The sequence below is a fragment of the Gracilinanus agilis genome, chromosome 2 (assembly GCF_016433145.1).
Source record: "Gracilinanus agilis isolate LMUSP501 chromosome 2, AgileGrace, whole genome shotgun sequence".
NCBI lineage: Eukaryota > Metazoa > Chordata > Mammalia > Didelphimorphia > Didelphidae > Gracilinanus > Gracilinanus agilis.
In genome coordinates, this window is record NC_058131.1 from 178,410,816 (window position 1) to 178,422,569 (window position 11,754).

An 11,754-nucleotide genomic window follows, 5' to 3' on the forward strand; every position below is an offset into this window, starting at 1 on the left:
GGAAAATAATACATATATTTGATGTTTACCAAAAAAAATGCTATATGTGTTCTGCAGGTCATTATTGACGGAAGGAAAATGACATTTGAATTGGAATTTAAAAGATCAATACAAATTCAACATGCCAAGAGAGGATAGTGTTACAGTTATGAGAAAAAGCATGTTAGAGCAGTCTCTTCAAGGTATAGAAAATAATCTAGTTTGGATAATGCATGCTATGCAAAGCAATTTGAATTAAAGTTGAAAGGTAGGTTAATGTGTAACTGTAATCATAGTAATAATAATGGTTAACATTTCCTACTACATGCTAAGAGCTTTACAATTATCTCATTTGATTCTCACAAACACCCTGGGAGATGAGTATTATTATTATCTCCATTTTACAGGTGAAGAAGAAGCAGAAGATAAGTGATTTGCCCAGGGTCACACAGCTAGTAAGTGCAGGAGGCCAGATTTGAATCTAGGACCTCCCGTCTCTAGGCCTGGCTCTCAATCCACTGAGCTACCCAGCTACCCCCTCACTTAGAATTTTTTGTCACATGATTACATCTGTGCCTAAGAAAGATTTCTTCCTCCAACATCATCATCCAGGGTCCCAGAATGTATTTATTTTTCACAACCAAATAACTTAAATCCTTACATCATGATGTTTGTAAACTTAAAGGATTTTTGGTACCATTAAGCCTTGTGCTATCACCCTACAAGTTCTGTAGCCAAAAAAGTTCCCAAATGACAATCACAAGCTCCAACAAAAGCTAGTCTTACAAAGGCTTATTTAAAAATTAAAATTCCTTTAACCTGAAATCAGGAATGCAATCACCATAGCTATATACAACCCTATCTATACTAATGTTGCTGCTGCATTCCCAACTAGAGGTACTGAAAGAATGAAGAACAAAAGGAGATTGATGGAAAATAGGGTAGTATAGCTCATGGGAAGAGAGGGAGAGAAATATAGGGAAAGGGAAAGGAATGAGGTTCTGAGATAATATTGGTAGGCAACCCTTATCAAGAAAAAGGGCAACATTTAAGTGCATGTTAGTCCAAACATCTTTATTTTGTGCTTCATTTTTCATAAGGCCTCTCTACCAAGAAAAAAATTCTTCATCCTTCTCTCCACAGGGATCAGGTGTGGAACCAAGCCCATCACTAGTGGACACAGGCAGTGGTGAGACTTGTGCCAAGAAAAGCCAAGAGCTAAAATCACAGACAAGCCCATTCTTGGGTTGATATCCTTTCAAAGATTACGTGGGCAGCAGGAAATAGAGCAATGAACTGGAATAACAGAAAATGCTCCCCTAGGAAACAGTCTGTGTAGGACAACATTCAGACACAGATGAGACCTGCTGCAGTGCAGGTAGGAGAACACAGGAATTCAATAAGAGACTCCAGGATCTGCAGAACTCGTGCAACTCAATCCAAAGTGCCTGGGAAAACAAAGGGCAATAGAGGATAAAGTATAATGAAGGAAATAGTTTTATTCAAACCAGCTAACATTAAAGGAAAGAGAAACTTGCCTTTGCCTTTGGCAACAAAGGCACTGAGCTACAGGTCCCAGCCATGTCTTATTAATACATCTTTGTAATTCCACAATACCTAGGTCTGAGCAGTCAATAAAACGTTTGCTAAATGAATCAGTGTTTAAGAACAAAGAGAAATGCTTTTGAAGACACATATGCAAACAGTTCGAGAAAAGGATGGGTTGGGTCATAGGCAAGAGGTTCAAAAAGAAAGGACCAGAGTTGAAGAATAGTCATATACCAGACACATACTCCCTACCCCATCCTGGACCCCTTCACAGAATTACTGTGAGAATCAAATGAGAGAAGAAGGGAGCCAAGAACAAAATAGAGGAGCCAGAGGATGTGATATGAAGTGTTACTGCACCCTAAGAAACAGTGAGCATGATCTGACAGAAGCTGATAGTATAATGACAGAAGCACAAGAAGAGCAAAGAAAATATACCCAAGCCACCCAAACAAGGAGCTCTTTTAAAGCCCATTCAGCTAGGGGGTCATCCCTCTTTTGCCTTTAGGTCTCCATTGGAAAAGAATCTGTGACTTCCTGAACCCATCCATTCTACTTTGTATAAACAGGCAGAAAGTTAGAAATTTGTCCCTAAACATTCTGAGTACAAATATTTAGGGTAAAATGGGCCTGTACCTATGAATTTAGTAGTATGGGAAACTCCTAATAAGGAAGTTTCCTCCACCAGTACAAACAAACCCCTTCTCTGTAACCCAGGCCCAGGGAATTCCCTGGGGTCCAAGTTAAGTGACTTATCCAGGCTCACAAAACCAGTGGGTTTCAGAAGTATTATGTGAAACCCGGTTTCCCTAACTCCAAGATGGGTCACTATGCACTCACTATACCATGCTGCCTCTCAGAGGGAGGTGGACAACATAATCAAAGGCATAGGCAAATAGGTAAGATTAAGAAATATACTCCCAATAAATGGCCTCAAAATAATCATTTTAAATGCCACTGTTCCCTGAAAAGGATAAAAGTGGGCTAATAGACAATGATTCTTGTAAACTACTAAATTAGTAATCATATCTGCATCTAACATTAGAAATAGGAGAAAGTTAACATGGTGGGGAATAAATAAACATTAATATTCAGTGGGCTTTCACAATCCCCTCTCACTCCTCAGCGTTAGTATTTTTCATGAAATATCAACTCTCCAAGTAAAGAACTTGAGAGTTAGAAGTCATTTCATAGTGTGAAGATGGGATTGATTCTCCCTTTGCCTAATTTTAAATTTAATCAACCAAAAGCTTGAACACCCCTACTTGGCACTAGGTGGGAGAACTAAAGTCATTTAAGAGAGCTCCTTTCAACTCATTCAGTCAAAAACTTGTGAATCCTTTGTAATGAGTTATAACCCTCATAGGATGAGAGGTGGAACCTACAAACACTGCCCTTCCCACCCAGTGCTAAGCAAATTTAAAGGCTGCAGTTGGTTCCCATAAAGTGGAAGAAGGGATAGGAAGGGATGTAAAGAAAGGTCCATAAAAAGGGCCTGAACTTCCTGTCAGGAAGTCTTCAGCCTGAATCTGGGGCATGGAGGAGCTTCTTCTTTGGGAGTTCAGTCTTGGACTTCACTTGGACCTGGGACTCTGGCACTTGAACTGTTTCTGGTAAGATTGCTCTTGGATCTTCTCCTTTTGGACTTCAGATTGGGTGAGTGAAAAAAAGCTGACCCTCCTTTCCTGGCTTCCGGAGAGTTTAGTTCCTAAGAGGAACTCCCTTCTTGGAGGAAGCCACATGGGTTGAACCCTTGCTTAACTTAACACCAAGCCCTCCGGCTGAGGGGTTACAAGCCCTGCCTGGGTTCAGCCTGAGACCGGAGCAACATTTAGGATGATAAAATAGACTTCTTATTCTACCCTCTTTCACATTTCTCTACTTTCACTCTTTCCCTCTTGAAAATAAAGCTTCAAAAAAGTCATTTTGACTTGAGCTGTATTAATTTTAAAATCGGCGCTACATTGTCTTATATTTACTCCAACCATAGATAAGAACAAAATCACACTGATGGCTTTCTACTGTGAGATTCTGAGCTCAAACTATTAATACAGAATAAAAAGAAAAAGAATGTTCACCCCTGGCAGAAAACTCACCTTCTAGAAAAGCAAATTCATCCACAGCTTCTATTGCATTATCTATAAGGTAAAAAAGGAAAAGACAATTGGTGTAGGCAGACAAAAAGTGCTTCATCCCCTTGGCAACAGAACCAAAAGAAGTCCAGAAAATAGTTATAAAATCTATCCCATTCTGTCTTATAATAGTATTTCTGAAGGATACTCTTGCTCCCCACCATCCCAGAGATACTGAGAATTGTGAAAAACTCTCAGGAGCATTTAATAAGGTGGAAAAAGAGGGCACCTCATGATAAGACTGGTATAGAGTCTGAACTCAAATCTGTACCCTCTATATTCTGAAGATTATAAATGGAAGTTGGGGGAGGGGAGGCAGGAGAAGGGGTGCTAGGAAATGGCATAGTCAAAAAATGATGAAACATAGTCTCAGCAAGTTGGAATGTTACCTTAAAAGTAAAACCACAAAACTCCTAAGTCTTAATATATTAAAATAAAATATCAACTATAATATTAAGGCCAGTCCTACACAAAATTCAGAAGCAGATGAAACTTTTCTTTGGTACTCCCAGCTTCCTTATAGCTTTGCCAACATCCCCTTCTGTCAAAACACCCAGTACCCTCATATTCTCGCCCACTTCTCAATCTCACACCCCCAAAACTCATAGACTTTTAAAGTGGATACTTCAAACACACGACCCTCTCACCCTCTGAATAGGCTGAATGAAAAACAATAAGACTATACCCAGGTCCTTCCTCTGAAGAGTTTTCCTTTTCCCTTGTTGGGCACAGAAGTAGGCATCTCTTGCAATAGTTTCCACAAAGAGTTCCTATGGCAAAAGCAAAGAAACGGTCATATAAGTGAGGCCCATCATGAAGTGGGGAAGCTCCGCTTCTTGCTGACAAGTGGCAGCAGGGAAAGAAAAGTGGCCAGGTCATAGGCACCAACATAGGCTTACTAGTATTCAGCATTACTTCTCCATTCTTACTGACTTCTTATCTCATTTCCAATAGGGTTGTTCCAAATCTTCTCTTTCCTCAAACCAAGCATACACCTAAACCCAGAATGTAATGAAGATAACAGCCTTCTATTTCCTGGAGATTGACAGCTCTCAGATGGGCATGTCCTTCAAATTCTCACCATTATTCCTCAAATCTTCTCAGCATCAACACCCAATATGTCCTACCCCACTTCATTTTCAAAAGAAGATGGAATCATTCCTTCTCCCTCATACATTTTTCCATATATCTTTCTCCACATATATTCCTATCTCTCCATCCTAAACAGCATTTCCATGACCTTTCTATCCCATTCAGCTATTGCATTACCTTTTTTCCTCTCTGAAATTAAAACTGATCAGTATTCTACTGAAACTGCTCTCTAAAAGGTCAACAATGACTTCTCTGACCTCTCTGTAGGACTTGGCACTGACCACACCCTCTTAATATAAACTCCCTCCCTTTCCCTCTTATTTCAGATATACCACACTCCCCTACTTCTCTAACCACTCCTTTATCTCCTTTCCTGGGCCCTCAACTTCTCAACTGTTTGAAGGGTAAAGAGGGAGAACTGGAGGGTGCAGGCTTAATGAGGTTCTGTTCTTGACCCTCTCCTCAATACTTTCTCCTTTGGCAATCTCATTTACTTCCACAGAATTTCAGAGTTGGTAGGAACCGTTAGGCCAATCCACACCTAAAAGAAACCCCTCAATGACAACATTCAATTCAATAAATATTTACTAGATTGCTGCTTCTAAGATGTGACTAGTTAGATCACAACTTCTGAATGCCTTAAGCAATGTTTTAGATGATTAATTGTAAAAAACGTTGCTGATAGAGGAAATATTCTCAGCAGGAGTTCTCTATATCAGTGAAATGAGATGTGCCATCAAAACAAAAAAGGAGGGCATGGAGAGGGAGAATCCCTATTACATATGACAACCATTCAAATATTAGAAGTTAATTATCAAATTCCCCACATACACACACACACACCTCTAGACTAAACCTCTCCAATACCTACAAATAGTTTTCAGAGGACATGAACCTGAGGCTACTCACAATCCTAGCTGTCCTCCTCTGGACCCTCTAATTTGCCAATATCCTTCCTTAAAAAGTGGTACCTAAGACAAATTATTTTGGAGAAAGAAAGGGTAAACTAAACTACTTCAGTATCTTCGCCAAGAAAACCCTAGATGGGGTCCAAAAGTGTTACATCTAAACAACATAATTTAGCAGATTAGCTTCTGGTATCATGGAATAATCCCAAATCCATCATCTCCAACCTTCATCTCTCTCCCAAACTTTAACATCTACAAATAAAATATCCTTTAAGTCAAAAACCATGATCCAATGATCCTATAAATCGAAGGCAGGACATATGTCCTTAAATGCCCCAATGGTTACTCAAATTTAATATACAAAAAAATTAGATGTATCTTTTTCTTTTTTAACTATTACCTTCTGTCTTGGAATTGATACTGAGCATTGATCCCAAGAGAGAAGGGTAGTAAGGGGTAGGTAACTGGGATTAAGTGACATGCCCAGGGCCACACAGCTAGGAAGTATCTGAGGCCACATTTAAACCCAGATCCTCCCATCTCCAGGCCTGGTCTTCTATCCACTCATCCACCTTGCTTACCCCTGAAATATCTTAAATCTAAAATTTTCTCCTTCCAACTTCACTACTCCTATCAGCTGCGTCATTATTTACCTAATCTCTACTATTCAAAACCTTGCTGTGATCTTTGATTCTTCCTGGTCTCCCACCTTATATAATCAATCAGTTACCAAGTCCCATCTGCTAAATCTTACTCACAAAATCATTTTCCTCCAACTTGTCCTTCCTAATCCCACTAATATGACTTGCATGAGATCCCGTTACCACCTAACTTTGATTAGCTTCCTAATAGGTCTTAATACCCCTTAACTGCTCCTTCTCTTCCAATATCTCCTTCATTCTGTCATCATATTCTTCCTTATCATGAATCAAGGACTATAAATTTGGAAAATTTAGAAGCCATTAAGGACAGTCAGGGTAGGAACTAGTCCTGGAGTAAGAAAACCTAGGTTCAGATCCCAGCTCTGCTACTTAACACCTGTGTGATCTGGGGCAAGTTATTTCACCTTCGCGTGCCTCGGTCTGGCCCCACCTCCCTATAATGAAAGGATAAGAGCAGATGACCTCTGAGGTCCTCTCCAGCTCTAAGTCTATGAACCTGCTCATTTTACAAATGAGGACACTGAAGCTCAAGAAGGGTAGGTGACTTGCCCAGGATCATACAGATAAATAAGTGTCTGGAGTGATCTCTGAACCCAAGTTTTCCTAAAAGATTTTGCACTGTTTGTCTGGCTCTCCCAAACACAACTCATTAGGCACCTCCCCCAGTTCCACCCTCTTCCACTAAATTCCACCCAGCCCAGCCCCTTATCCTCAAAGCCACGCCCCGTGGTCCGCCAGGGCCCGCCCCGCGCACCGCGGCTCGCGCCAGGATGAAGATGGCTTCCTGGCCTGCAAGCGTCACGTCTGGGTCTGCCTTCACCAGCGCTTTCACCCGCGCCAGAGGCAACCGCGACAAGCGGGGCCCAACCGAAGCTGCTGGGGCCTGCGGCTGAGGGGCCGCCGCCGATTCTGCCTCTCCACTGGGGCCCTCCTCTTCCACTGGCGCAGCCGCCGGGCTGACTGTCACAGCCGCCGTGGCAGCCGCCGCTGCCATCCCGAGCACCCGTGCGTACCGCGGGCGCGTTCCCCCAGCCTGAGCGCGTGCGCGCGGCGCCGGCCCCTTTCCCGCCCTGGACTCCTGGTTCCGCCCCTCCCTTACCAGCCTCTGAGCCATCCTCGGTCCTGCGTTACCGTATTTGTCCACTTCGCCCCGTTGCTGCGCCTGAAGAATCCTCCCACGGTCTCTTTTTAGGTCTCCTCGAGCTAGCTTCTCGGAAAACACCTAGAGCATCAGTCCCCGTCCGGACAACTTGGGTTTTGAACCAAGCGCTGCTGCTGACAAACATTTACCAAACTTCAGCTGTCTGTGTTAAAAGCTGAATTTAGTGCCTATGCTGAGATCTGAAAGGGTCCATTTTTTGTTCGTCCTCTCGATAAACCCCACTTTACATGCTGCAAAAGTGATGTTCAGGTTCACTAAACTAGTCAGTGTGGGAGGAAAGATTAGAACCCGGGTGTTGGAGGTCAGTGTCTCTTCCACTGCACCGCTTGTCCTTCCCTGGCCTTTAATTCTTGAGATACAAATGTAAATTGTTTGTAATAGTACACAAGTGTGTGGGAGAGATGCAAAACAGTGCTCTTAGAGCTGTCTGGAGCAAGGGCAAGCAGGGAAGAGGTCCTAGAAGATTCATTTTATGGTTTGACCCCTAAAAGATCTATATAAGAACAAAAGCTTCATGAGAAAGAGAGCTTTCCAGACTAGGAATTCTTGGGAGCAGAGCTACTGAGGCAGCTTCATAGACAGAGACAATTAAAGGCATTTAATCCATTGTCCTTCCCTGCCCAGGACTCCTACCCAATAAGGTATATTTAGTTATTTCAGGCTTTCTTGGTAAAGAAATTGGTTTGCCATTTCCCTTCTCCAACCCACTTTAATGATAAGGAAACTGAGGCAGACAGGTTTCAGTGATTTATCCAGGTTCACACAGCTAGGAAGTGACTGAGGCTGGATTTGAACTCAAAAAGATGAGTCTGTCTAACGCCAGATGCTGCACTTTATCCGCTGTACCACTGTCCAATAAGCTGTCCAACAAGAAGGCTAGAAAAATAAAATCTATGCAAATATGTATGTATAGTTATGCAAAACAGTGTCCTATGACCTTGTGCAAACCTTTCCCTCATCTTTAGGCCTCAGTTTGGAACTATCTAATGGAGAAGGGGCAGAGGTGTGGCCCAGATAATCTCTCAAAAGTCCCTTACATGGGGGGCAGTTAGGTGGTTCATTGGGTTGAGAGCCAGGCCTAAGGATGGAAAGTTCTGGGTTCAAGTGTGACTTCAGACACTTTCTAGTTGTATAATCCTGGACAAGTCACTTACCCCCATTGCCTAGCTCTTACCACTTTTTTTTTTTTTTACACAGTATTGGTTCTAAGACAGAAGCTAAGTTTTTGGTTTTTTGTTTTTTTTTAAGCCTAATGCCTTTTAATATGCCCTTCTGTGGCCCTCTTATCCACATCATGCTTTGCTCACATAGCCTTTCTAATAGCCCTTCTTATGATTCTAAGTATAGGTAGGGGAAATTGCCAAATTTGAAATTCTGTTACCTGAGTTTGAAAAGGTTTTCCTATATGACTGTATTCTGTGATCCTAGAAATATCTCTTTTCTTCCTTGGATCTCAGTTTTATCATATGTAAAAGGGGATAGAGATGGGAGTGAGAGGTAAATAGTCTTTTACTACTTACTTCATTGGGTGATAAGGAAAGGGCTTTGTAAATCAGGTCATACAAATGTGAATTATTATTATTGTACATATTACATACTAATAGTATTTATTATTATATCCACTGACTTCTATACTTTTCAGAGGAAAATGTGTGCTTTTTCAGAAAGACTAGGAATTCTAACCAGTGCTTACTACTTGTATAGCAAGCCATATAGCCTCACTGATCCTATAGTTATTAGGAAAGCACTCTGCAAAGTGTAGTGGACTAGATCTTCCTGAATAACAAATATAGAAACCAAATATAATAATAATTTTTTTTTTAAGTCAAGCATCAAAGATCAGAAAAATAAACCTGGATTCTTGTCCCAACTCAACCACATTGACTGTGGATCATTACCTTTTTGAGTCTCTCTAAATGGAGCCAGATATAGATGAGCTCTTTCAACTCAAAATTCTATAGTAAGTGCTTAAAATTTAGAGTTGTTACAATTGGGGACCTTCTTTATGTCAGTGCCTTGGTAGGACATAAGCCCAATTCTTCCAGAAATGATGAATACAATATTTCTAAGTTCAGTGAAATTTTCCACCAGAATCTAACACAGGTTTTCCACCTTAAGGAGTAATATGTTGGTTGTTGTCTTTTGTACCTGTCAACTTAGAAAAACACAGAACCACTAGTCAACAAGACCAAATCAGGACTAGAGACAATGTTCAATATTCAGCTGCCACACAGTCAAATGCTTAATGCCAAAGCTCTGGAATTCTAGCAACAGTGTCTCTGGGAAAATGTACCACCAAAGATGATTTTCCAAAGAATAATAGAACATAGAGGTTTTATATACCTTTTGGGAAATTAAGGACAGGGAAATGTGATTGATTAACTTTACAATGGCCACAGGGAAATAAGGAATCCGAGGCTGGATTATCAGAGTAGTTGATGCTTTACAATGAATAAAAAAGGAAGATTCTAGCCAGGGGCTAGGCTACCTGGGAGAGAACTTCTAAGACAAAAAGGGTTCTTAAGATTTGATTATCTACTAATCTCACCTAAACTGGGATCATTAAGTACTTTAAGGTTTATTGTTCAGTCAGAGACAAAGTCTGACTGAGACTTCCCTTAAGCCAAGTTCTCTAGGAACAGGGGCAAACTTGGAGTTCCAAAAATACAGTTGACATACCCAGAGAGAAACAAAATTATATCACTATGTCAATGTATAGTTTGTGTGTGTGACTGTGGCTGATCAGACCAATACAAGCCCAGAAGGAGGCTTTACATCAGGTAACCCTCTGTCTAAAAGTTTCTTTTAAAGAGTAATTATATGTCAAGCAAAACCTCCTAAGTTTTTGCTGAGTGCAGAGGTCAACATGGAAAGAAAGTATGCTCAGGCCTTCAGGAAGTTGAGAAGACAAATTATATGCACATGAACACCTGGAAATCTTCCAACAAGTGCAAAGAAGTTATGCACAAATGGGACCCTTCAGTGTTGAAGAAACACAGAGAAAGTGGTGACCCTGTAGGCAATGAGTTTCAAAAGGTTTTCTCTCTTCCTTCAAAGCACTTTTCCAAGTTTACTTTCATTTATCTGCATCCTGTTTCAATCTTCTTTTGCTCTTTTCACTGTCCTTTAATTTAACATGGTCTAATGAGAAAAGTGCTATAAAGTCAAAGGACCTGGATTAAATTTCTGGCTCTGCTATTTACTATCTTTGGGACCTTAGAAAAGCCACATCACATCTTTGGATTCTTGGTTACCCTATTTGGGAAGAACAACTTTGTAAGCACAAAGATTTCTCAGGATGCACAGCACCAGATGTTTTACCTACCGCTAGTATTCATCGAAATACAAAACTTAACAGTATGTAAGCATTCAAATAAACAAAAAAGATGTCAATTGACAAAAATTATAAATAAATGTTTTGAACCAAGTTCTCCATTCTAGTGATGGCAAACCTATGGCACAGGTGCCAATGATGATATGCAGAGAACTCTCTGTGGATACTCGGCTGCCCTCACTCCCCCCCCCCCCAGAGTTCATTACTAGAAAGGCAGAGAAACTTGGGTGGGGCCCCCTCTCCACCATTCCTGACATACATTTTTTCACATCCCTCACCCCTATGCCCAGCAGCCAATGGGAGTGCACAGTGGGTAAAGTGGGCAGCTCACAGGTGGCAGAGCTGGAGGGGAGCAGAGCACTCTGGCCACTCCCCTACCTCTCTCTATATTTGCTGAGGGCATTCCTCACTTCACCCACTTCTCTGCCAGGCAGCCCAATGGGAACCCTTCCTCCTTCCCCTGAGTGGAGTAAGGAGGTGGGGGGGGGTAGAGGGGGTGCAGCAATTTATCTGAGGTGAAGGGGCAGCACTCCATCTCTAAAAGATTCACCATCACCTTTTATTCCCTTTGCTACGCTTGCTTCCTCAGACTAAAAGTAAAATACCATGCTGTTCATGCTAAAAAGCTGGCAGCAAAGGAGCACTAAATGGAAAAGAAGAGGTTAAAACAAAAGGGCTACATCAGGCAGAAAAGACATCAATCACTTTGCATATTTTAAGTATCTACAGAGTGTTAGGCACTGAATATACAGACAAAACTTCCCTCCAAGAATGTATAGTCTATTAAGGATATTAAACTAAACAAAACACAAAATTATTAAATACTCAGAAAAACCATGACTTTAGCCAGGAGAGGAGTTCAGCACAATTTCTTAGGCCTCCACACACAGTCATGAGCTCAAAACCCACACAGAGCCCCAAAGTTCTGGCTACTATA

The 11,754-nt window shown here is 41.3% G+C and overlaps 1 protein-coding gene across 1 annotated transcript; it reads right to left on the bottom strand.

The window, feature by feature from the left end:
- Nucleotides 1–1,026: 1,026 nt before the first annotated feature.
- Nucleotides 1,027–7,356, bottom strand: POLE4 (DNA polymerase epsilon 4, accessory subunit). The gene is made up of 4 exons (XM_044660883.1): nucleotides 7,076–7,356; nucleotides 4,345–4,429; nucleotides 3,624–3,665; nucleotides 1,027–1,427 (listed from the first exon to the last, which is right to left on the bottom strand). The coding sequence occupies exons 1-4, from the start codon at nucleotides 7,313–7,315 to the stop codon at nucleotides 1,414–1,416; spliced, it is 381 nt and encodes a 126-aa protein (XP_044516818.1). The 5' UTR covers nucleotides 7,316–7,356; the 3' UTR covers nucleotides 1,027–1,413.
- Nucleotides 7,357–11,754: the final 4,398 nt, after the last annotated feature.

Coding starts and splice junctions, on each gene's coding strand:
- POLE4 (XM_044660883.1), bottom strand. CDS start 7,315: ATGGCAGCGGCGGCTGCCACGGCGGCTGTGACAGTCAGCCCGGCGGCT. Junction 4,430..7,075: donor TCATCCTGGCGCGAGCCGCG/GTGCGCGGGGCG, acceptor CTTTTGCCATAG/GAACTCTTTGTGGAAACTAT. Junction 3,666..4,344: donor TCTTCAGAGGAAGGACCTGG/GTATAGTCTTAT, acceptor TTTACCTTATAG/ATAATGCAATAGAAGCTGTG.